We start from the raw sequence: 25,361 nt of genomic DNA on the forward strand, positions 1-25,361 counted from the left end.
TCAGCCTGGGAGGGGGAGCGAGGGAGTCGGCTTGGACTGTGCCTAAAGAGGAACGCGTGTGGACAGGAGAGTCCCCAACTGGACATGCACAATTTCCTTTATTTTTATTTCCACCCCCCCACTGGTAAAATGGTGCGGCCGGGCGGGGAAGGAGGCGGGGCCTGAGCCGGCGCTCTGCGTGTGTGTGTGTGTGTGTTAATGTGTCCGTCCTTCACTTCTCCATTGTCTGTGGCTGCTGCTTGTGGCGGAGGCGCTGCTGCCGCTGTTGTCTCTTTGCTTCTTCTCCTTAGACAAGAGCCACTTCCCCCAGAGAGGTAAAAGCCTGGCAGTGCGGGGAGAGGGGCAGGCGCCGAGGTCGGGCGGGTGGGAAAGAGGGTGCGGGTCCAGGAGGAAGGGAGACAAAAGCTGGGGAGTGTCCGCGAAATGCACAAAAGAGGCAGAAGCGCGCCTGCACGACCCTCTCCTGCAAAAGGCAGGGGGAGAGAGGGGCGCTGCTCCTCAATTGCCTGCTGCTGCTGACGCCGCCGCCGGAAAAGCAGGGAGTTCAGCAGCCTGGGAGGGTCCGCTTTCCTCTTTCCGCGGTGAACTTCGAGGTTGCGTGTCTTCCTTTCGCAAGGTGACACGAGACAACTCGGGGGTCGGTGTTGCGGGTGGGGGGAAGCTGTCATTTATATGGGGTAGGGGGAGAAAAACAACAAGCCGGGTGAATTGAGCGCCTCTAGGAGACGGGGATGCTGGAAGGATAGCTCAGTCCGTGGAGCACGAGACCCTTCAGCTTAGGGTTGTGGGTTCGAATCCCGCGTTGGGCAAAAGATTCCTGCATTGCAGTTTGGGGTGCCGCGGTTGGGCTAGATGACCCTCGTGGTCCCTATGATTCTATCATTCTGGCGGAGAATTGCTTGCTGGTTGCTTCGGCCGGTGCTCGGCAGTGGCTGCTGCATGCGAAGAAACGTGTTGTGTATGGGAGGGTTCAGACGTATCGCCTCCTCCTTGCCTGCATCCTTGGCGGGAGTCCGTTCTGCTGGGTGCAAACAGGCGGCAGAAGGAAGGAGTTGCCTTTGGTCCCTTATAGAGCCTTTCTGGCTTTGGTGAGGTGGTGGTGGTGGGGTGGCAGCAGACCCACTGGGCGCTGGCTGCGGTGGGGAGGACGCGGTGGTTGCTTCGCTCCGGAGCCGCGCAACAAATCTGTGTGTGCAAGGAGAAGGGGACGGTGCTGCCTTGTGCGCAGTTTTATTACCGAGGCGCCATTGGCACTCCAGAGACCTTGACCTGCGTGGTGCCACCAGCCCGCCTGGCTGCATGTGGGGAGCCATCCCGGTGTCAGGTTGAGACTGCAATCCCATACCCATTTTCCGGGGAGTAAGCTCCATGAAACTGAATGGGACTTGCTTTTGGTGCATAGGATGGCGCTGGAAACGTTTCCCTTAAAAAAGAGAGAGAGACTCTTATTAAATCTGGACAGCGATGTCTCAATTTTCAGGCTTTTAAAAGGAAGGTGTGCTTCAAAAGTTGGCTGAGATTCATTATTTAGTCATCCTAGTGGTTACAGGTGTTTTGTAAGCCTCTTGGAGGAAGGAAAAGTCTAGACATCGCTCAGCTGTTTACTTTCTGTTTACGCATTAAATTGGAGATCTGAGTTCTTTGAGGGAGTTCAGATTTTCTTCTTCCACTTAAAAAAAAGGGGGGGGGAGGGAAGGGAGTTGCGTAAAAGCAGGAAATATCATTTTAAATAATTGTTTTATCCGCTGGATACAAGTCACTAGTATTGCTTAGCCCCGTGGATTTCTTGGAGATTAGTTTTTTGGATTGGGTAGTTTTGCAGTCCGCAGCGTAAATGAATTACAGTACATTGAATTTATAAGTTAAGAGCCTTTTGCTGCTCTTTTTTCAGTTGAGGATTAAGAGAATTTCTGCTTGGCATGCTTGAGTTGTAAATTAATACACCTCCTGCATAATACTATTTTTGGTAGGCAAAGTGATTTAAATAACATTTAGATCTTGAACTAGAGAAAAACTTGTGTTAAATGAAGTCTGATCCTAAACATGCTTACTGAGCAAGAGGTCCAGTTGTGCTCCATAGGGATTTAGCCCCTGCTAAGAGTAATTCAATTGGAATAATCATAGTTACAGGTAGGTAGCCATGTTGGTCTGCCGTAGTCAAAACAAAATAAAAAAAATTCCTTCCAGTAGCACCTTAGAGACCAACTAAGTTTGTTATTGGTATGAGCTTTCATGTGCACGCACACTTCTTCAGATACCTACTGGAAGGAATTTTTTAATTTTGTTTTGGAATAATCATGTGTACTTTCCCAGAGGCCAGAATGGGACGAACAATGTTGTTTCCCCTCTTCTTTCAATGCTTAAAGGTAGGGTGTGATATCAAGCAGTGTTTGTGATTTCTGAGCATGGAACCAGAAAGTGTGGTTAGTCTACAGTACACATGCAGCAGAATAGGATGATGGGCCATAGGAGTGAATGCAGGAGGTGCTCTTTTTGAATGATTCCAGTGTAAAACCTCACTGGCAGTAAAACACACACACCCCTCTTAAAAAAAACCAATAATGCAGCAGAGTGGAAGGTTTTAATTCAGCCCCCTTCCTACTCTGTAAAATTTCCACTAGTAGGGAATTTTGCATGTATAGTATTATTGAAAATGTGAGTTGTATAATAGTGCAACCCATTCTGTCATCATACTTTCAGATACTCAGGGCCATATATTTTTATTTCCCACTCCCTTAGATATGCTGTGCTTTAAGGTAAAAGGTAAAGGTAAAGGACCCCTGGATGGTTAAGTCCAGTCAAAGGCAACTTTGGGGTTGTGGCGCTCATCTGACTTTCAGGCCAAGGGAGCCAGCTTTCCGGGTCATGTGGCCAGCAGGACTAAACTGCTTCTGGCACAATGGAAACCAGAGTGCACGGAAACACCGTTTACCTTCCTGCCGCAGTGGTACCTATTTATCTACTTGCACTGGTGTGCTTTCGAACTGTGAGGTTGGCAGGAGCTGGGACAGAGCAATGGGGTTTAGACCACAGCACCACCCGCATTCCTGCTGTGCTTTAAAGACTCTTTGATGTAGGATGTCATGCCAACTTTGTGCAAAATGTATAAACTGGCTTGTGCATGATGCAGCTGTTGAAGTGTATGTAAGTTTGCATGTCATCCTTCTATGTATAAACAAGACAGAATGTTAATTTATTATATAAGATTTATAAAGGACTTTTTAAGAGGAAAAATACTATATTATTTACTGTAGCTTGACATTTTTGTAGTAACTCAGTGCCAAGGTCAGTTAAAAAAAAATTCAGATTCCATGGTGCAATTAATTAGCATAGCTTGTACCTGAATGACAACTCTGAATTATTTACATTGTTGAGGCAAAATGGAAAACCCCCTCTTTATGGCTTTCTGGTTTCTGCAAATTCACCCACAATTTACAAACATTATTTCCTTGGGAAAATGACCCTCTGGGATGCTTTATAAAAAGCAAAATGTCATCACTATGTTCACAATAAAACCTAACTTAGGTAACTGTAGTTTGACTGGAAAATAATTGAAACAGTAGGTCAGGTGTATTATAACTAATTAGAATTTTGTTGTGATTATTGCTCGACCTTTAAGAGATAGGTCTCCTCTCCCATTTGCAGATGGTTGCTAAATGCACTTTATATCTCTTGATTCCATTATGCCTATGGCACACACTGGCAATACTTGTAATTAGATGTGCTCCTTCATGTTGACATTTGATCATCAACCCAGTCATCACATGCCATGGTTAATGGTTCACTATGAATCCCCACTAATGAGTGAAAGCAGCAATTCACAACCCTTGGCTTTATGTTTATGTCTGCACAAGGATCCTGGTTTGTCTCACTCTAGCCAAACCACAATTGGTAAGCTAAGAATAAGCAGTGGCTTCAGATAATGGCTTGTTTGGCGTGAAGCAAACCATGATCCTTGGTTTGGATAGAACACTAAGCCACGGATTGTGGCCTGTCACTTCTGCCCCCTAGTAGGGGCGAGTGATCTGCACATCTATGGAAAACTATTAGCTTGACCGAGATATGTGAATGCAGCCAGTAATGGATATTAAAAGCCATTCAAAGCTGTGGGCATCTCTCTTGCTTGTGCATATTATTTGCTGTGGTTTAAGGTAGCAAAATCTTTAGGCTGCAAAATAATAGATTTTGTAGTTATTACATGCATGTAGCAATAAAATAATTTTATGATTTCCATTTATATACATTTTGCTAGTAGTTTAACAGTAAATCAAACATTTCAAAACGACTTCTTTCCTCTTTCTGCAGTTCATTATTTTTTAAATCCTCATTCCCTGCGTATTCCAAGTTATATTAAATCATTCTTTTATTCATCTATTTTCATGTATCTATAATTTAAAAACTGCAGGTTATTACAATAGTCCTGTTGATGTTTTTATCTGTTTGCAATTTGTTTGTAAATATTCAATATACCATTTCCATTCCTTTTATAAAAAAAATTGTTATCCTCATTTCTTATTCTTCCGGTAAGTTTCGCCATTTCTGCATAGTCCATAAGTTTTTGTATCCATTCTTGTTTCGTTGGGATTCCTTCATTCTTCCATTTTTGGGTGCATGTAGCATTTCTGAATCACTTATTTTTCTTCTGACAGTTTTCAGTGCTTTATGGTTTTTGTCTCAATTTGTTAATGAACAAGTAATTACAGTGTATGTTAAGCAGTGCAGGGCAGATTGCTAGTCTATGGACTGGTCTAACGTGTTTGATTTAGAACAGGCAACTAAAGTTGTAAAGCAATAGCTCCCCCTCACCCCACTGTATCCTGAGAATGTTTTCCATCACCCTACCTCCTCCCCTTGTGTTATATATATAACTAAATGGAATGTACTCCCCCCCATTGCAGAAAAATAAATAAATCGATGTCTATGATTGCAGCCTTTTTCCTGTTGTGTGACTCTCTGATTTGACATAGCTTCAATTCTTCCTGTGGTTTCTTCTGAAAATGCAAAAACAAGCAAGTGCCACCGAATAGTTAAGGATAAGACTGTAGGTTTCTATTTACATTAAGCTGTCTTTTTTCGGCAATATCAACATGACCTGTGTAGGATGTTAATTCAGTCTGTAAGAAGAAAAATATGTACATTAGTGCCTACCACATTTATTCTTCTGCTATGTGCCTCTAAAAAGAGATGGGGAAACTATTTATATCTTTGATCACATTTTTAGAAAAATAGGAACACTTGATTCCATGTTTATTAGATGAGTTTGAAAGAATAAGCACTGTACAGGTAGAGAGATTCTTGTGCAGCCCAAGGAAAGCTAATTGGTCACTGAAGAAGTGTTCTAGTATGAACCTTGTTTCTTTTCCAAAATCACTCTCATCTTCCACAAATCAGTAACAAGTGACTAGGCTGTATGCAACTAAATTTACTCAAGAGTAGATCCAATGAAATTCATGGACCCAAGTTAGTCGTGCCTATTAATTTCAATGGGTCTACTCGGAGTGTAACTGGGACTGGATAGAACCTAGTGTTTTTAGTCTCTTCTTTATTTTGTCATAATGTTAAAAATGTTTTTAATGGAACATCCAAACCATGGCAATTGAAGTATATCCCCAGGCATTCCTAGCTTAAGGCATTTCATCAGTTTTCTATAGAATCACAGAATTGTAGAGTTGGAAGTAGCCATGAGATTAAGAGCCTCATGCTCTACTGACTATCTTGTGCCAGGGTATTGTAATTCTTTAGGCAAAGTTCATCCCCCATCAAAAAAAGGAGTCCATTGGTATAGAAAGTCTTCTGTTCACCCCCAGATTCCCTTCATAATTGCACATACACCTTAGGTAACTAATGCACACATAAACACCCCCATGTAGGAAAAATGTCAATTGTAAAGTGACTGCAATGCTTTATGCTTCTTGGACTTCCATTTCTTTGTTACCTTAACTTTAAGCGGATAGGGAGAAGGTGGAAACTATGACATTCTCTATCACAATATGGCCATCAGCTTGGATGGCTTTAAAAGGGGGTTAGTTAAATTCATGGATAATAAGTCTGTCAGTGGCTACTAGCCATGATGATTTATGCTTTACATTCTTCTAAATACCAGTTGCTGGAAATCATATGTAGGAAAATTACTGTTGCCCTTGTGTTCTGCTTGTGGGCTTCCCATGGGAATTTTGTTATGAGGACAAAATTCTGAATTAGACACGCCCTTAGCCTGATCTAACTGGTCTCTTCTTAGGTCCTAAGATTTGTCAGCTGGTTCAGTCTGCCCTTAATTGCTCTTCTGCTAAGCAACTTGGGACACATTTTCCTGTCCAGAATTGTGCAACATATAGTATAATGATAAGATATTGCTGAGGAATGGTTGACATGGTGGGGAAGAACATGAAATGTGACATTTTGGAGAGGAGCAGGGAGAACACGTCAAAGGATCCCTAATTCAAGAGGTGCAAAGGAGCTGCATTATTATTATTATTATTATTATTATTATTATAGCAATCAATCTACAATTTTTGAAGCCTGGTGCTTATGTGCAGGGCTGGATATGTTTTTACTACATTTCAGCAAACCTTAAATCTCAAAAAACAACCCAAAACTAAACCCAGCCCAGAAGCTTTAAACAGCATGAACACAGAATGAATTCAAAATTTTCTTTTTAGCAAGAAGTTAAACATGTCTGATCCTAATAAGAGCATTATGCTGTCAACTTAGCCCATGAATAGGTTTCTTGAAATACTTTCATTAAAAAAAAATCCAAGGTTGAGCATGATAAAATAATCTCAAGAAGCCAAAGGCACGGCAAAGGAAAACAATAAATATATCCGTAATGCTTGCAGAATTGTAAACTTCTCTCAGTTGGTGACATTTCTTCCTCCCAGGCCACACCCCTCACCATGAACTTCTTAAGTGTTTTTGGCTCCATTCCCCTTTTAAGTGCATTTGGAATTTGTCCTTGCTGTGGTGATAAATATTGATTTCTTGAAGGGAGGGATGTATGTGTCTGTGTAGAAACCTATGACTTGTGTGTGGCTGGAATGTAGACGTATTGGACTGCAATAGTCACATGATCCCCTGCTTCTTCCACTTACACCACTGGCCAAGCTCACTTTCACATCCAGCAACACTGGCATGTGGCCTCAGGTTGAGAAGCATGCCCTACACAGTCTACACTCACCGGCTCTCAGGGTTTCAGAGAAAAATGTTTCCTATTCTTCCCTGGAGATGCTAGGAACTGAACCCACAATCTTTTGCATTAAATCATGTGCTGTATCACTGAGCTATGGCCCTCCCCTTAACGCTGTCTACTACCCCACAGTGCACACACACACACACACACACACACTTAACGTTTGCTAATCCACTTGCAAAATTTCAGGTTGTCAAGTTCCTGAGCCAGCTGAATTCTTCCATTATTCCCCCTCACTCCCTGTCTTATCTGTTTCTTTGGAGTTCCTGGGAGATTGAGCATCAGTTTGTCAGCAACGCTCACAAAACAGCTTGCTTATTAGCAAAGTGTATTGAGTTGGAGTGGCATCAATAACTGCCTGAAGAACAGCAAGCTGACATATCCGCAAAAGACGGGTTTCTCCGGGCCTTTAATTATCCACTGCTTTTTGACTATGTGTTTTAGGGGTAACCATGTCAATGAAATTACCGAGTGCTCTCAACATGCCTCGCTTCACAGATACTCCATTTGTGACATGTCTACCCTTTCTTTAAAATGGTGAAAAAATGAGGGGAGTAAGAAGCTTCAGTAATGAGTGACAGCTTTTTTGTGCTCTCTGGGCAACAATCTGCTGGGAACTTCTCTTGAGCAGGCCCCGTGAAACATAAATAAATTGCACACATGAGAAAATTGTGGGGTTGGCTTCTTCTGAGTCCAAAACCAGGTACGGTAACTGACAAGCTTCATGAGAGGAGGGCCCAGACTCTGAGCTTGCTCTTTCTTTCTTTCTTTCTTTCTTTCTTTAGAACATTATGAAGCAAAATGCTGGCACCATTCAAAGCAATTACTTTGTGAATCCCACTCCATTTTGGAGAAGATCCAAGACCAGCTTCAGAATAGCTCCAAAGTCCCTTCCCCAAACAACGAAGAAGGGACTTTTTAGTTTATTTTGAAGCTGTTTTGGGGTCTTTCTTGGTTCATTTGTCACCCTAGAACTTTCTCTCTAGACATGGAGAATGGGGAAGGGACCGCCTGGCTTTGTTTCAAAGTTGTGTTTTCATCTTTCCTGACAGAGAAGTGATGGTTTTATAAGGAACTGTATAAAAGAGGAAAGGAAATAGATTATGAAATAGACCGATACCTGGAAGATCATCATTTACAACAGATTGCCATAGAAGAGAAAGAGTTATTAGACCAGAGGATTACAGAAGATGAGATAAGGAAGGCAATAAAAAAGATGAAAATTGGGAAAGCGCCGGGGCCGGATGGCCTACCAGCCAAGTACTATAAAACATTAAGTGAGCAATTATGCCCAATTCTATGTGAAGTGATGAATAATATTGTAAAAGAGGGAAGGATTCCGAATACCTGGAAGGAAGCATATATTACTTTAATACCTAAAAAAGATGTGGATGCCTTAGAGGTGAAGAACTATAGGCCGATTTCGTTATTAAATAACGATTATAAACTGTTTGCGGATATAATGGCAGAAAGACTAAAAAGGGTATTAAAAAATAGAATTCATAAAGATCAAACGGGCTTCCTACCAGGAAGACAACTAAAGGATAACGTAAGAAATTTGATAGATATTATTGAATACCTGGAAACTAGAATAGATAAACAGGTGGCCTTGATATTTATCGACGCAGAGAAGGCATTCGATAATGTCTCTTGGCGCTTTCTGATGGAAAATTTGAAAAAGATGGGGATGGGAGAAAGATTCAGAAAAGGTATAGAGGCTATCTATCATGAGCAAAAGGCAAAACTTATAATAAATAATACTACATCAGAATTTTTTGATATTTCTAAAGGGACGAGGCAAGGCTGCCCTCTGTCCCCCCTATTATTTATCTTAGTATTGGAAGTACTTACTAAGAGGCTGAGGGATACAGCAGAGGTTAAAGGAGTCAGGGTAGGAACTAAGGAACACAAAATTAAAGCTTTTGCGGATGACATTGCTCTAACATTAGAAGATCCAAAGCACAGTGTAAAAGAAGCCCTACAAAAAATTGAAGAGTTTGGTGCTGTGGCAGGCTTTAAGGTCAATAAGAATAAGACTAAAATACTGACTAAAAATGTATCTAAAGAAGATATAGTAGACCTAGAACAAAAAACCGGAATTATGACGGCAAAGAAGGTGAAGTACCTTGGAGTCTGGATTACGGCTAAGAACATCAATCTATATAAGGATAACTATGAGGTCACCTGGAAGAACATTAAGAAAGACTTAGAAATCTGGGAGAGAATGAGATTATCTTTTTTGGGGAGGATAGCGGTTATTAAAATGAACGTTTTGCCTAGAATGTTATTTTTATTTCAAACCATCCCGGTACTTAAAGGTTTAAAGCAATGTAAAGAATGGCAAAGAGCCTTGGCGAGATACATCTGGCAGGGAAAAAGACCGCGAATAAAAATGAAAATACTGGTAGATAAAAAAGAAAGAGGGGGTTTCTCCCTTCCGGACTTATGTTTATACTATGAGGCGGCGTGTTTATCGTGGTTGAAAGACTGGATAACGCTAGAAAACAGAGACATCTTGGATCTTGAAGGCTTCGATAACAGGTACGGGTGGCACTCGTACCTGTGGTATGAAAAGGTGAAAGTACATAGAGGCTTTTTAAACCATATTTTTAGAGGGCCAATATTCCAAGTATGGGAAAGAAATAAAAACTTATTGGAAAGGAAGACACCCTGGTGGATCTCACCAACAGAGGTGTTAACGGTCAAAAAAGTTAATATGGAAGGGAAGAATCCTACCTATGAAGAACTGACTAGGAAAACGGATCAAGGTATAAAACTTAGACCCTATGAAGAGATTAAAAACTCATTTACTGGGTGGTTGCAATACCACCAGGTAAATGACCTGTTAAAAGAAGATAAAAAGAAAATAGGATTCGAAGATAAAAAATCCAAATTCAATGTGGAAGTTGTTGAAGGAAAGAACAAAATACTGTCTAGAATATACAATATTTTACTGGAGTGGTATACAAAAGACGAGGAGGTGAAGGACGTTATGACTAAGTGGGCAATAGACATCGGCTATAACATCGATTTTGAGAGATGGCTAGAATTATGGAATACTAACATGAAGTTCACGGCATGTATGGCATTAAGGGAAAATATGTGGAAAATGATATTTAGGTGGTACCTCACACCAGTGAAACTGGCTAAGATCTATAGGTTAAAGAACAAAAGATGTTGGAAATGTGGGGAAGTAGATGGTGACTTCTACCATATGTGGTGGTTATGCAGCAAAGTGAAAGGCTTTTGGGAATCGATTTATAACGAGCTTAAAAAAATTTTTAAATACACGTTTCCCAAAAAACCCGAAGCCTTTCTGCTAGGAATGACAGGTAAAGAAATCAAAAAAGAAGATAAGGTACTATTTTTATATGCCACAACAGCCGCAAGAATCATGTTAGCACAAAATTGGAAAACGGACGCCATACCTAATGTAAGTGATTGGCAGATTAAATTAACAAATTATGCCAAGCTCGCTAGAATAACAGGAAGAATAAGAGATCAAGATGAACAGAAATTTCATGATAACTGGATTAAATATTGGATATATATTGGGACTAAACTTTAAACGACACTGGCGGGATTGGAATAACTCTAACAGTAAAAGGTTATTATGTAAAAGAGGTAAAATACGTGAATATAAAGTCTATTTGATACTTACCAAAGGAGTGGAAGGAAGTTCAAGGCTTGGCAGAGCCTAAAATAAATGTATTTATGATTTATGGAATGAATATATTATGTGTAATTTAAGTATTGGACTTTGTATAAGTTTATATGTATATATGTATAATACCAATAAAAATTTATCAGTAAAAAAAAAAAAAAAGAGAAGTGATGGTTTCCCAGAGAAAATAATTGGGAAATATGGGATTGTACTGTAGGTGTGACTGGGCAGCAACTTGTCCACCCAAAAGCCAAAGGTGGTCACAACGGCAGGCGTTCATATTTTCTCATGTGTTTAATTTTGTGGTTCGAGGCAGGAGTGTGACATGTTCAGAAAGTTATGGCAGAAAGATAAACACAGAGTGGGGAAATATAGCATATAGATTTAGGCTTCATTGTTTGAAAGGAGAGCTAGGGGTGAGCTTTATTTTGGGTGTTGTTGTTTTAAAGAACTGGCACATTCAGAGGAAGGATAGGTTAGAGCAGGGTTGGGGAACCTTTCCCAACCACAATGCCGCATTCCACCACAGACACTAATCTGGGGGCCACATTCTGCTAACAGGTGGGGCATAGGCAATAACAGGCAGTAGATCTGCAGCTTGCTTTTGCACATAGGCTACATTTTGGTCAGAACACTCTACACACAGATTCCCCTCCCCATTGAGGCAAATAAAGAGACTTTATCACTGTTCAATGATGCGTTCCAGTAAGGCAGAGGCACTTGGGGTTGTGAAGCAGAGTCCGCAAATACTGGGACCTGAGAAGAGTCTCAGGGGCCAAGTAGCGAGGCCTGGAGGGATGTATTCGGCTCCTGAGTTACTCACCTCAGGGCTACAATTCATCACTGTCTGGCATACTGGCTTTCTACAGGCTTCAGTCATACAGCTCCTCCTATATTCTGTTTAAAAAATAATAGTTCTTGATACTAATTCAAAGAGATACAAAAACACGCAAAGTGTCTTTTTACAATATATTGAGATAAAACAGCTACTTAGTCTATAAGAGAACAAAGCCAGAAGGAAGAAAAGGCACGGAAAGGAGAAGCCTAAAAAAGAGAAAGCGAGGAAAAAAAGAAAAAACTAAAGATGAAGAAAATAAAAGAACTTCTGGTTCTCTGCACTGCAGCTGTATATGCTATTCATTCCTCAAGATCCAACCATTCTATCGTCTATAAACCAGTATTTTTTCAATCTTCAAATCCAGATATTACAAGATCATTTTCTCTTTCATGCAAAAAGTCCATAAGAAATGTCCAATCCTTAACACCTCCTACATTCTGAAGTGATACTGTCATTGAAGGATATTACCACACGGTGTGTTTTTTCTGAATGGGAAGAGCAGCCCTATGCTCCAGTTTTAGGTATTTCGGTCTCTGTGTGCATTTATGGGTGGACCTTCCAGCTGTTGCTAGCTGTCAGTCATACTTGGGCAGCATAGGTAACTTCCTGTGTTCTGTTCTTGTACTGTGGTGACTTATTTCTCTATCCATCTGCAGCAAGGATGAGAGACAAATTCCATATATACCCTGGCAGCATTTGATGGGGATTTCACAAGAAGCTGCTGCTCTTCCATCTCATTCCAGATGCATCCTTTCATCCTGTCAACACTTTACAGCACTTTCTTTTTTCCAAACTTGAGTGATGCACGTACACTTGTTTTTCCACTTACAAATTTAGTTTGTGTCTAACTTTGGATGTTCTTTGACTTTGTTGCACAATGAAGAAGAAGAAGAAGAAAAAGAAGAAGAGGAGTTTGGATTTGATATCCTGCCTTTCACTCCCCTTCAGGAGTCTCAAAGTGGCTAACATTCTCCTTTCCCTTCCTCCCCCACAACAAACACTCTGTGAGGTGTGTGGGGCTGAGAGACTTCAGAGAAGTGTGACTGGCCAAAGGTCACCCAGCAGCTGCATGTGGAGGAGCGGGGAAGCGAACCCAGTTCACCAGATTACGAGACTACCGCTCTTAACCACTACACCACACTGGCTCTCAGTAAATGAAGTAACAGCTTTTCAGACCTGGCTGGGTCTGCATCCTGCAAAGCATCTCTCTATCTCTGACTGCATGCAAACCATACACCTAAAGCACACCCCCCTCGAGAATCTTGGGAATTGTAGTTTCCGCTCAACAGAGCTGCAATTCCCAGAATGCTTAACAACCTACAGTTTGACAGACCGCTCTTCTTCCTAGGCTGCGAGGAAAAATGGAGAAAACAGGTAATTTACTGGGGTGGAGTGACTTTTGCAGCTGTTGTCAAAGTTGCAAAAACAATGAAGCACAGGACTGAGGGAGGGAGAAATTTCTAGAAAAACAATGGGATATCATCTCCGCTCAAGGCATGATGGATAACAGCAACAACTGGGAAAAGATAGACATAACACTTTACAAGGACGGGAAGAAACATCACAGACAGAATAAATGTCACACACAGGAAGAACAAGGATATAGTTTGAGATCCTCGCTTGTAGTTCTATAAATCATTTAATGTGTCAACGTGAATAGAAGTTTTAAATATTGCAGCTGTTGTATAAGGGATTATTATTATGACTGGAATGTAATTGAAATCAGTAAGATTTTGGAATGCAGAAATAAAGAAAAGCATCAATTATAGCATGTGGGCCCCCACTAAATTATATAATTTGGTATTTGAATGATTGATAATAATAATTTTATTTTAAATGGGTATTGTTATAATGAGGCTATCATTGAATTATAATTAAAAATTAATAAAAAGCATTATAATAATCTACAGTTCCCAGGATACTTTGGGGTAAAAAAAATGTTCTTTAAATGCATGGTGTATACACAGCCCCCACTTTTTGTAGTTGCTCCCCAGTGGGCCATGGAATAAGCTTTAAAGAAGCCAATTTGCTGTGATATTGTTGGACTCTGCGGGCTTTCTCTTGTGTTGTAAAGCCTGCATCTGAGCTGGAATGTGTGTGCTGCACTGATCGCTGCCCAATCTCCATCTCCAGTAACCTGTAGTCGGCAAAGTTCTGAATCAGAGAGCTTAATAATTAGGATTCTATATTATAGGGTGAGTCACACTGAGTAGAGAAGGCTCCCCACTTCAGAACTTTGCTTTCCATGAGTTGGTGGTGATGGTGATGTGGGATGAGCTTCACACATTCATCTCTGCTCGCATGTAGATTTTACAGCACATAACAGTATGCACATAATCCTTTTGTTCCACAGTAAGAGGCTGGGTGCCGAATAATGACTAATCAAGGCCTTGCACTTTTGCTTTATAATGTAAGAGCATTTCTCTCTCAAAGAGGAAGCATGATGGCAAAGTGTTTGTTTCTGTGCCCTGCTCTGAAGATGCTTCTCCAGGGTGATCCTCCGCTCCATCAGCTGGCATGCGGACAGCAAGTTTACGTGTGCTACTGGCTCTAGCACTGCTGGCTCTGCATTTTGATGGCAACAAATCAATCAGTGTACAATGAGAGTGAAGATAGCATTGATCAACGCCATGCCTTTTGGTATAGGCCCCGCCTGCCCTGCAGACTCTATGGCAGCAGAAAGCAGAGAGGATAATTTCCCACTGCCCTGCCATCATGTGGTCCAGGCTAGGGATATCGGAGAATTCTGACAAAAATGGAAAAACAAGTGGGAATTTGCTGCAGTCTGCATGTTCAGGGAAGTTTTTAATGGTTGGTGTTTCATTATGTTTTTAATATTTTGTTGGGAGCTGCCCAGAGTGGCTAGGGCAACCCAGTCAGATGAGTGGATGATAATAATAATAATAATAATAATTAATAATGATGATGATGATGGGAGCGGAAATCAGTCAGCCAAATGTGATTGGTATTTGTTTACATCATTGCTGTTTTTCTTAAGTCCAGAAATGACAGTGAATGGACACTTTTCATATTGTCCTGAAATTTCCTTTACATTGAAATGAATGTAAGTTATGTAAATAGTTGTTGGAACTTATATTAAATAGTGGCCAGTAGAATGATTAATGTAGTATTTGTTGGAAACCAAGCTGTGGCAGAATGGAAATGGCACAGTCTGTGACGAATACATGTCAGAATGGAAATCTTACATCCCTAGTCCAGGCTGAGATGTCAGTCATCCCTTCACAGCCCTCTGTGTTCCTGCTGCCATTTCTGCTTTACTACTTCCACTGCTCATGGAGCAGCTACCATGAACAAGCTGATTGTTTGAGGTGGTTAGGCTTTCAACTCTTTTCACTGCATGTCCTCACCGTATATTGTGTTCATATGGTAACACCCCTTTGCATGGGAGTTTTAGATGAGGCTAACTCATTGAAAACTTGTCAAACTTAAGCTTATATAAATAGGAAATCAACATTATTGGAGGGTAGTGAGATACAGCTGGAGGTTAGCTTTGCCATTTTGTTTTGAAGAAACTGACAACGTTAACAGCATGCCAGCTGCAATATTTTGTATGTGCTTTGTTATATTTTTGGGAATATAACAAAAGGCATAGAAAAAGACGTCTAAAGCATAACCTGGGTGGAGAATGGCTTGCATGATTTTTTTTAATAGCTACACCTGTTTCCTCCCTCTGTCATCTCAAAAACTGGAGTCACTCTTAAGTTTTAGTGCTTTCTTTTGGATAGTGCTCTGCTGTACTTTCTTGCATGTGCATGAATGCTGCAATTCACTCCTGTGATTAAAAATATTAAGGAAGGAGGCCCCAAAGTGTGTCTGTACCCAGAATAGGCAAAGCTTCATTGCTCTCCTCAGGGATCCCCATTCACTTATCAAAATGACAAGCACTTCACTAGTATAATGTACTGGTGATGCTGCTGGCATGAAACAAAATAGCCAAGATATCAAAGTACCATTCTTCTTAGCCTCCAGTTCTGTTACACAACTCTGTAAGGCAGTTAAGAGTCTTCTGGACTCTGCTTTTGTTGGAGGCAGTTTTGATTCAGTGCCTTCAGCTTCCCCCTCCCCCCTTCTCTCTCTTTTAATCATCCACTTTTCTTCTTCATCCATGCTTTGATTAAGTCATACTCCAGCTTGTAAACAGAATTACCCTTCTCTCTACCCCTCTGTCCATGCCTTGTTTGGTTTTGCTTTTGAACGACTGCCACCGTGCTTCTGTTTGACATTCAAAAAATGTTGCCTCTTGCACAAAAACAACCTGTTTGGGGTTGCATGGTCTGACATTTTGGAAGATGTATGCTTTCTGAAAAAAGCAGATAAGGGTTACCATAATTGCAGTTTTGGCTTTCAGAAACTCAAATTATCGTCTGAAGGAAGTTCAATGTATGATGCAGTGTAGATATAAAATCACAGAGCAATAGGAATTTGTTGTGCGTGTTTCCTCAGAGGGAAGTCTTTCTGTGTTTAATTGGGCTTTCTTCAAGATGAGTGGGATTAGGGTTTGCAGCCTAATTCAACCATATTTTGAGAATCTCACATACCTGCTGCCTCCTGAGGTATTCTACATAGGTGACTTTCTAGCTGTGTTTCAGAGAACTCGGGGATTTACTGTATGCTTCTCAGAGTTTCTCACCAAGCAGATTATTAAATGTGGACAAGCTGCTGAAGAACAGCTTAGTGGAGGGCAACATTCCCCTGCAATGGGATGATATCAATGCCTACCATCCACTCACTTGGAACAGCAACTGAGTAAACACCTGGAGCATGTATTGCAATTGTTTGCAACATGCAGAGAGGGCCCAGGAGATGCAGAAGAGCTCCATGGCAGACAAGTGAATGTGGGAAATACTCCTTAAAGTAAAAGGTTAGAAAATCATAGTTTTGCATCATTCCCCTGCCCTTTCACCTAGACCAGTAGCCCTTGTGATTCCTTGTCAGCCATGTGTTGGGTGATCAGAAGTATGCAAAGCTTTAAGGCAATGCTGTTGATTTCACTGCCATCCCCCTCCAAGGCTCACAGCTGCTTAGATTTATAATGGTAAAGGGGCCCCTGACCGTTAGGTCCAGTCGCGAATGACTCCAGGGTTGCGGCGCTCATCTTGCTTTACTGGCCAAGGGAGCTGACGTTTGTCCTCAGTTTTCCCGGGTTGTGTGGCCAGCATGACTAAGCCGCTTCTGGCAAACCAGAGCAGTGCACAGAAATGCCATTTACCTTCCTGCTGGAGCGGTACCTATTTATCTACTTGCACTTTGCCGTGCTTTCGAACTGCTAGGTTGGCAGGAGCAGAGACCGAGCAACGGGAGCTCACCCCGTCGCTGAGATTCGAACCACTGACCATTGATCAGCAAGCCCTAGGCTCAATGGTTTAGACCACAGCACCACCTGCGTCCCTTTAGATTTTTTAAGACTGGGCTAAAGACTCCTCCTTAGGGGTGTATTTACACCTGCTTTTAACCTGCCTTTCCTCCTAGCAGCTTAGGCTAGGTTGAGGTATGTTGTATTTCCCCAGTCCCCTTCACTTAATTCCCACAAAATCTGAAAGGGATTATTGTTCCAAACCCAAGGTCACGCAGCAAGTTTCATGGCTGAGTGAGGATTAAAATCTGGATCTGCTCAGTTTTAAGTCCATCACACACAAATTCACCTGTAACTGTGGCTGTGTGAGGTCTAGTTGTGTGTGGGCTCAGGATGTGGCCTGTAAAGAGACACAGGGCCACCATCTAGTTGCTGCTAAGTAGGCCTGGTCATCTCCCGGATGGGTAACTGCCTGGGAAGGAACCACTTCTATACCACCTTGAGGTCCATAATGGAAGAAAGGTGGGGTAAGGAAATAAACAAATGCACTTCCCTAGGGCAGGGGTGGGGAACTGCAGATTTATGTGGCCCTCCATGCCTCTCTATATGGCCCTCAGGACTTTTCCCAGGTCACACCCACTCCTGGCTCCTGCTTTGCACCATTCCTGAGTGTTTATGCTTGGCTGGAATATGTCATTGACACTGATAATGCTCCTTGCTTCCTTAGACAAAGGATATAAAATGGTTTGCGCAGAAACCAGCCTACTCTGCAAAGGTAATAATTGCATCTATTGCTCTACCCAATTTTGTCTTCGACCCTACTGATGTGTGGCCCCCAGAAAGTGGCCCTCAGGCTGAGAAGATTTTCCCACCCTTACGCTAGGGGAGCTCTTTTTTCCTCCTTTGCACTCCAAAATATTAACTGGGTAGACTAGTCTAACCAGAAATGAGAGGTTTTCTCATGCCATCCTGCCACAATTAGTGACATGGGTCTCTGTGTTCTGTTATTTTGGCTGCTGTTTTTATTGTTTGCCACATTCTGGCATAGGGGATTGCATTCCTCTCTTTACATGCAGACCTGCAGAGTCTGACCTGACGCGCCTGAAATGTGTCTGACTAGCAGTTGCTGCCTTTTGCCCTTTCCTTTGCTCTTTCTCCCTCTCGTGCGTATTCCTTGACCCCGTCCTTTAACAGCTACCTTATAAAGCCCCGACCAAAGCAGATTAGAGTGTGATGCATTTTAAAGCTAAATATAGAAACAAGATCCTGTTCTGGTACTAATAACCTCTGGAGTGACACTCCTGTACGCAATTTGTCAAATCCGCTACAAGTGGTGAGTTTGCTTTTCTCCTCTTGGTTTTTGCTTAGATTTGGCACTCGCCCCTCCCCCATTACCTCAGTGTTTTTAAAGGGCTTATTTGTGCATTGGAGGCTGGGTTCTGGAGTGGGGGGGGGAGGAGAGTTGCTTCTGTTGCACCCATATCCACTCAGAAAGAAAAACACGCATTAATAGAAGTAGGATGGTGACCAAAAGTCTGCACAACAGTTAGAAGGCTCTGAGCCCTGTGGAAAAAAGCTAGCAGCCTTCATTAGCCTTGTTGCCTCAGTCTGAAAAAGACTTCCCTTGGTCCCAGTGGGGAAGGGAGATCCACCTTGCATATTTTTAGATCTCTGTTGCTGCAGAGTCGGGTGTCTGTTGTGTTTATTCAGTGGCTGCTCTTGGTGCCAGCTTCTTGTGTTTATTCTGAGAGGCGCCTACCATCGTTAATGCACAGGGGTATTTTTTATTTATTTATTTCATAGACTCGTGGAGTCGGACAAGGCCACGAGGACCATCTAGTTCAGGGGTAGGCAACCTAAGACCCAGGGGCCGGATGCGGCCCAGTCGCCTTCTCAATCCGGCCCATGGACGGTCTGGGAATCAGCGTGTTTTTACATGAGTCGAATGTGTCCTTTTATTTAAAATGCATCTCTGGGTTATTTCTGGGGCATAGGAATTCTTTCATTTTTATTTTCAAAATATAGTCTGGCCCACCACATGGTCTGAGGGACAGTGGACCAGCCCACGGCTGAAAAAGGTTGCTGACCCCTAATCTGGTTCAACCTCTGCACTCTTTTGGCCAATGTGAGACTCAGACTCACTGCCCTGGGATTAAGAGTCTCGTGCTCCACCAGCTGAGCTATCTATTAACCTGTTTTGTAAAGTTTGAACCCTTTAAGGTTTGCTGTGTCAATAAGTGCTGTTTCCAAGAAAGAGAGGAGATGATTTCAGAGGGCAGGCAAATAAAAACTTGACCCTTGCTCAGATGGGTGTGATTCAGTGTGTTGTTTTTAATTTTTTTTGATGCAGCCGTTTTACCTTGTGTGGAACTGCTCTTGCTGTTTGCTAACCCCCAAAATCATTAACACCATGAAATATATCAGCCAGGGAGTTTATCCTAAGAATCAGATTGAAGCAGGAGAGAGTCAGAGGGACTCCAACACTTGCTAATGTGTTCTGGTTTGTTTATTCCCCACACTAAGTTTTCTTCTGGACAACTCTTGCTGAACTGAGGGCTGAAATATGTCTGGAAAGTCTAATCTCTGGCTTGGGACTCTTTCTTCTGAGACCCTATCTGCAGTATACATTTAAAGCAGTATCATTCCAGTATCATAAACGGTCATGGCCTCCTCTGAGAGCTAGTGGCTTGTTCTGGAAAATTCACCTTGGAAACATGGTGATGTTGGAACATAGAGGTGGATTCCTGGTATCAGAGTTCAGGATTGAGAAGGGGGTGTTCTGATCTTCAGGAAACACAAGGAATGTGATAGATTCAATAACCGGAATGAGTAAATAAGAGGCAAAATCTTTTGGAAGATAAGAAGTTGTTTGGATGCAAGGTCAGGATGTAAGAGTCACAAGAGAAGGAGGAAGTTAAGAGGTGACCAGGGAGTTGATTGAGACAGTGGGAAACTGGAGCTAACTGGAATTTGAAGTGGTACAGCAGAAAAGATTAGGCTACATTGAATGGAATGTATGGAGATTATATGGCCACCCGCAAAATTAATAGCATCAAGTGGTAATCGCTTGGCATGCAAGTTGCATCAAGTGTGGCTTTTATGGGTTCCCAAATCAGGACCTATCAATGTCACCAGTAATTTGTCCTTCACTTGTCTCTGGGATGGGGAACCTGCAGCCATTCAGGTGTTGCTGGACTACAACTCCAGTCATCCCTGACCATGGCCATTCTGGCTGGGACTGATGGGAGTGAGAGTTCGGCAACATCTGGGGGTTCCTATCCTGTATAGTTCATATTATGCTAAGGGTTTGATATCCTTTTGATTTAAAATATCTCCATTAAAACTGTACACCTGTAACATTCTACACTTGTATTCCAGAAATTTTATGAATAAGCATCAGAAGCCGGTGCTAACAGGCCAACGGTTCAAAACTAGGAAGAGGGGTAGGTTTGATCACTTCATTTTGTTGTTTATTGCAGTTTATTGAAGACTTTGCACAGTGCTGCCTGCTGTGTTTTGTTTCCCCTGCTTAGCAAATCAGTATTTAACATTAAAGAGTAGATGGACTGAATCAGTTGACTTGCTGGTATATATTGAGCTCCCTGTGAACAAAAGTGTAATACTTATTCACCATACTGGAAGACTTTTCTCTAGCTGTATTCATGTCACCTATATTGTCTTACTAGAAAACTTTGCTTTTTAAGAAATCAACATCAAACCATGACTAATAACCCTGGCTTGTTTTAATAAACCAGCTTTAATGCTAGCCACAGTTCCAGATTTTGAGATAACAGCAAGCCATGGTTAGTTGAAAATGGAAGTCCTTCTGATCTCATCTTCATAGACCTTATCAGTGGAGAAAACCAGCTTGTGGTTTGTGTACATAACAATAACCAAACCATTGTGATGTATAACTTTATTTATATATGAAGGACTCTCCCATTACACAGAAGAAACATGATTCTGATATACCCTTCTACCACAACAGGCCAATCCAGTGAAATATAACCAGCTTAACTATTTTGTATGTTGCTCTCTGGGACCAACACTGTAACATGCCAAGCTCATTCATTGCAATAGATTGCCCCATTGCTCAGTTTGCAATACGTGCCCCATTGCTCAGTTTGTAATATATTGCCCCATTGCTCAGTTTGCAATACATGCCCCATTGCTCAATTTCCTCTTGAGAGGATGACCTTAAATGCAATCAAGAAAAGGTGATTGGGAAGAAGAAAAATCAACAAGAAAATAAAATACTTCATGTGCAGCTTTATATTGTATAAATTCTGCAACCTAGTGAGTAGCATGTTACGATGCATATGCAAAGTGGGAAGAGAACAATTCAGCAAAGGTTGTTTGAGCACCTGTAGAACAGAATGTTTGAATATGACTGAGAAATGGAAACTGGCATTCAGCTTCCATAAAATGATTCGGCGCTGGCTATCTGTTTTAGATGAAAAAGAGAAATTTGAACCGACCGTCTTCCGGGATACAATTGTCCAAGGTCTCAATGAAGCTGGTGATGACCTGGAAGCTGTAGCCAAGTTTCTGGATGCTACAGGCTCAAGGCTAGATTATCGCCGCTATGCCGACACTCTGTTTGACATCTTGATAGCTGGCAGCATGCTAGGTATGTATGTCACACTGAAAACTTTCAACGCTTTCAAAGCTGATCCTGGAAACATGCCCTCTTGGTTTTATCTGTCTGGCAGCTAATGTTCAACAACTGTGGCTCTCCCCTTGGTCTGGATCCTCCTCTTCCTCATTTTCAGTTATCTGTGTTTTGTTTTCATGTTTCTCTTACCTTTTTGGTACAATTTGGAAAACTTTGTGGGCTGTGCCCAACTAAGTTCAACTCAAGTAGACCCACTGAAATTAATGGACCAAAGTTAGCCATGTGCATTCTTTTCAAAGGGTGGTCTTCAACTTAGTTTTATTCAGAGTACACCCATTGAAATTAATGAACATGGCTACATGGAGTCCATTCAGTACAATGGGTCTACTCTCAGTATAACTAGCATTGGATGCAACCCTAAAAATGAAGAAGAAGAAGAGTTTGGATTTGATATCCTGCTTTATCACTACCCGAAGGAGTCTCAAAATGGCTAACAATCTCCTTTCCCTTCCTCCCCCACAACAAACACTTTATGAGGTGAGTGGGGCTGAGAGACTTCAGAGAAGTGTGACTAGCCCAAGCTGCAGGTGGAGGAGCGGAGATGCGAACCCAGTTCCCCAGATTACGAGTCTACCGCTTTTAACCACTACACCACACTGGCTTGAAATAGTGTTGTTAAAGTTGTTGTAGAGCGTATCTAGAATAGCAATGCTGTTCTCTTTTACCTGAAACAAAATGGCAACAGGTTGGAGCCTAATGACTAGAGAAAGTTGATCAATATATGGGATTGTAAAGTCTACACTGGACTCCTCCAGAGGACCTGTTTATTGAGCATTCATCCTGATTTGCTTGCAGAAAACTTAGGTGCACTGAAGCATTGCACAAAGCAGAATTGACTTCCCCTCACATCTGTCGATAGAAAGGGAGGCCAATCCTGCTAGGTTCAGGTGCTCAAGAGAGCTCACTCCAGGGAACTCTCTAGCACACCCAAACCCAAACCGCTGCCAAAATTATCCTTTCCCCCTTTGCTTTAGCAGTGGTTTCAATGCAAATGCCTTTCTGAATCAGGAAGGAGCTTGCACTGAATATTGTCAAACTGAGCAGGCTTTAATACCACCCCCTTCAGTTTGGCTGCACTTTGAAGTCCCAAAGTTAGGACTCCTAACTTTGACATCATTTGTGCTTTCAGACGCTGGACAGGTGGGTGGCTCAGCTCACCAGTCAAATTTGGCTCCTGAGAGCCAAAAAGGTTCCCCATCTATATTGTTGTACAGTGCCATTGTCAATGGGTGGGGCAGAGAGGGTCAGGCAGCAAGATTGACACCTCACGGTATGTGATGTTCAAGCCATTCCCATCGCTGGAGGATTGAGAAATTTTTATGCTGACTCTTATTTCACTTTTTAGGTGCCTCCATGTGTGCAGCATGTACATTATGAAGAATGAAAGCTGGCTCTTTATTTCTAACTGCCAAGATATAAGTTTACATTGCTTCTATCTCTTCAGCTCCCGGAGGGACAAGAATCGATGACAATGACAAGACCAAGATGACCAATCACTGTGTGTTTTCTGCAGAAGAAGACCATGATGCCCTCCGACATTATGCTCAGGTTTGACCAATTGGATTTGATGATGAAGCTCTCATGTTGACTTTGTACTATAATACACCAGCTGTTTCTATTGTTCCCTTCCAGACCCATAATATCAAATGGCTGCAGCATTAGTTGCTTCTGGCAGTATTTGCCACTGGTGCATTTTGCCAAAATTGAACATCTCTACAGATTATGGTTTTTATTGGAGTAGCAAATTGCTTGAGGCAGTAGGATTGCATAATTATGAAAGTATTTACCTAAAAGCATTTTGTTGTTCTGGAGTAAAGTTATGCGTGATTGGGAAGTATCCTGTACCATACTTTCAACAACGCTTTCTTGTCTTGCTAAATATAGGAAGTGCATTTTTATATGTTATTTTCCTTTTTTTAACACAGATTAATTATGAACGCTGTAGGAACAGTTAGGTTCTACTTCTCATGTTAAAGATGGCTGCTTATCTTTGTATTTTAGGTCTTCAACAAACTCATCAGGAGATATAAATATTTGGAAAAGGCATTTGAAGATGAAATTAAAAAGGTAATATTGCCAACTTGGCGTGGTGGTGGTTAAAGTCTTCCTGTATTATGTTCAGAGTCAGTAGCTGTTTTTTGGCATCACTAGATGCTAAGTTGTGAGGTGGTGACTTCATATTTAATGGTAGGGCTTGTATTTACACACTTTTTCTAGGTAAGACAAGATGGAAAGCCTGTGTGTGTTTTGGGGTTGTGTATGTGTTGAGGAAATCTCTAAGCAGCACTCATGCAGAATTACGTGGTGCGGGCCCTTGAACTTGTACACGATAGGATGAGAATTGTATATTTAAGGTATTTTCTATTTAACTTATGCAGCTCTCCTTTCCTAACCTTAACTTTACTGTTAATATTGTGATGAGTAATACTGACTCATACACTCTCAGGCACAGAAAGCACTTTATGCTCGTTCAAGCAGCTATTTTTCCTTTCCACCTCCATCCTCTGGGGACTCTTGATTGTTAATGGTGTTTTAGCACAGTTGTGACAAACTGTGCTCTGTTTATTTTAACATATCAGGCTGGGAGCTTATTTGAGGCTTTGTGTACTGCAGTAATAAGTAAGGTTCTGCATTAAAGGGTGTGCACATATGGTGCCCACTGCATACCACACTCATGGTTTTTAATGCTAAAAATGAGTTTGAAAGGGGTTATGATAATCATATAGCCATATGATGTTCTTTTAAATGTGACACCAGAGGGTGCTGCAAAGCTCTCCCCGTCAAATAAGTGGGTGGACCATGTAGAAATCAAATATCTTTATTGCGGTCCATAGACCCACAAAACAGTTTCAGAATAAGATACCGTTAAAACAACCAAACAACAGGTGAAAGTGTCCGAGGTAGTCATTTTGCTATGCCTAGAGCACGATGGTCTTTGTTTCTTGCCATGGTCAGTGTAATATCATTTGACCTATCCTCCAGAAGGTATTTAATATGGGAGGCGTCGGATTTTCATGGCAAATTTGCTAGTAAGGGTTTGATCAGATGATCCCTTGCTTGCTCATACTGCCCACAATGCAGTAGGATATGGTTCATGCAGTCGACGTCCTGAGAACATAAACAAAACCTATTCTGGTAGGGGATGCCTCTCAGTCTACCATTTAGCACTTACGATGGAAATACATTTAATCTAGCTTAGGTAAATAAATGCCGATAGGTGGGTACGGACAAATTCCTAAGATATGAGGCTAACTGAAAGTCGTGCCCGTATTGGATTCCAGCTGCAATCGGGCCACAGATTACATTGGATCTGGATCACAGGTTGCTATTTGAGATGTCCCAAAGTCTTTGCCTCAGGGATACAAGGGCGGTATCATAGCCCAGTTGATACAAAAGGATAGTAACAGTCCAGTTGAGGTGGCTTTTCTGGCCATAGTTTTCAGCCATGCGCTGATAAACTCCTCGTTGGTTAGATGTACAAGTTATCCCTTCCGCAGGCCAAATACTGAGATCTTAAGCCAGTATTTCAAGGCAGCCCACCAAGCTTTGGTGGAAAGTGGGCATTCACCTGTTTCCAGAAATAAGATTGGATTTGGGACACAATTTGGGACCTGTAGTAAGGACCGGAGAAACTTTGCCTGGGATCCATCTAACTTAGGAAATAAGCTGTTGTACCAGACGTTT

At 41.8% G+C, this 25,361-nt stretch overlaps 1 protein-coding gene across 2 annotated transcripts in view; it reads left to right on the forward strand.

Moving 5' to 3' along the window:
• The first annotated feature begins 165 nt into the window (after positions 1–165).
• Positions 166–25,361, forward strand: part of BZW2 (basic leucine zipper and W2 domains 2) — a 47,036-nt gene continuing 21,840 nt past the window's right edge. Inside the window, exons 1-5 of one of the 2 annotated variants that reach the window (XM_080974953.1) lie at positions 166–314; positions 20,381–20,445; positions 21,456–21,632; positions 23,122–23,225; positions 23,679–23,744. In XM_080974953.1, coding sequence (XP_080831079.1) covers positions 199–314; positions 20,381–20,445; positions 21,456–21,632; positions 23,122–23,225; positions 23,679–23,744 — 528 coding nt within the window. In that variant the 5' untranslated portion in view covers positions 166–198. Of the gene's footprint in view, positions 315–18,260; positions 18,336–20,380; positions 20,446–21,455; positions 21,633–23,121; positions 23,226–23,678; positions 23,745–25,361 lie in introns of those variants that run through there. The other variant, XM_080974954.1, reaches the window with a different exon arrangement.

Source organism: Podarcis pityusensis, assembly GCF_964106645.2.
Source record: "Podarcis pityusensis genome assembly, chromosome: 12".
Lineage (NCBI taxonomy): Eukaryota > Metazoa > Chordata > Lepidosauria > Squamata > Lacertidae > Podarcis > Podarcis pityusensis.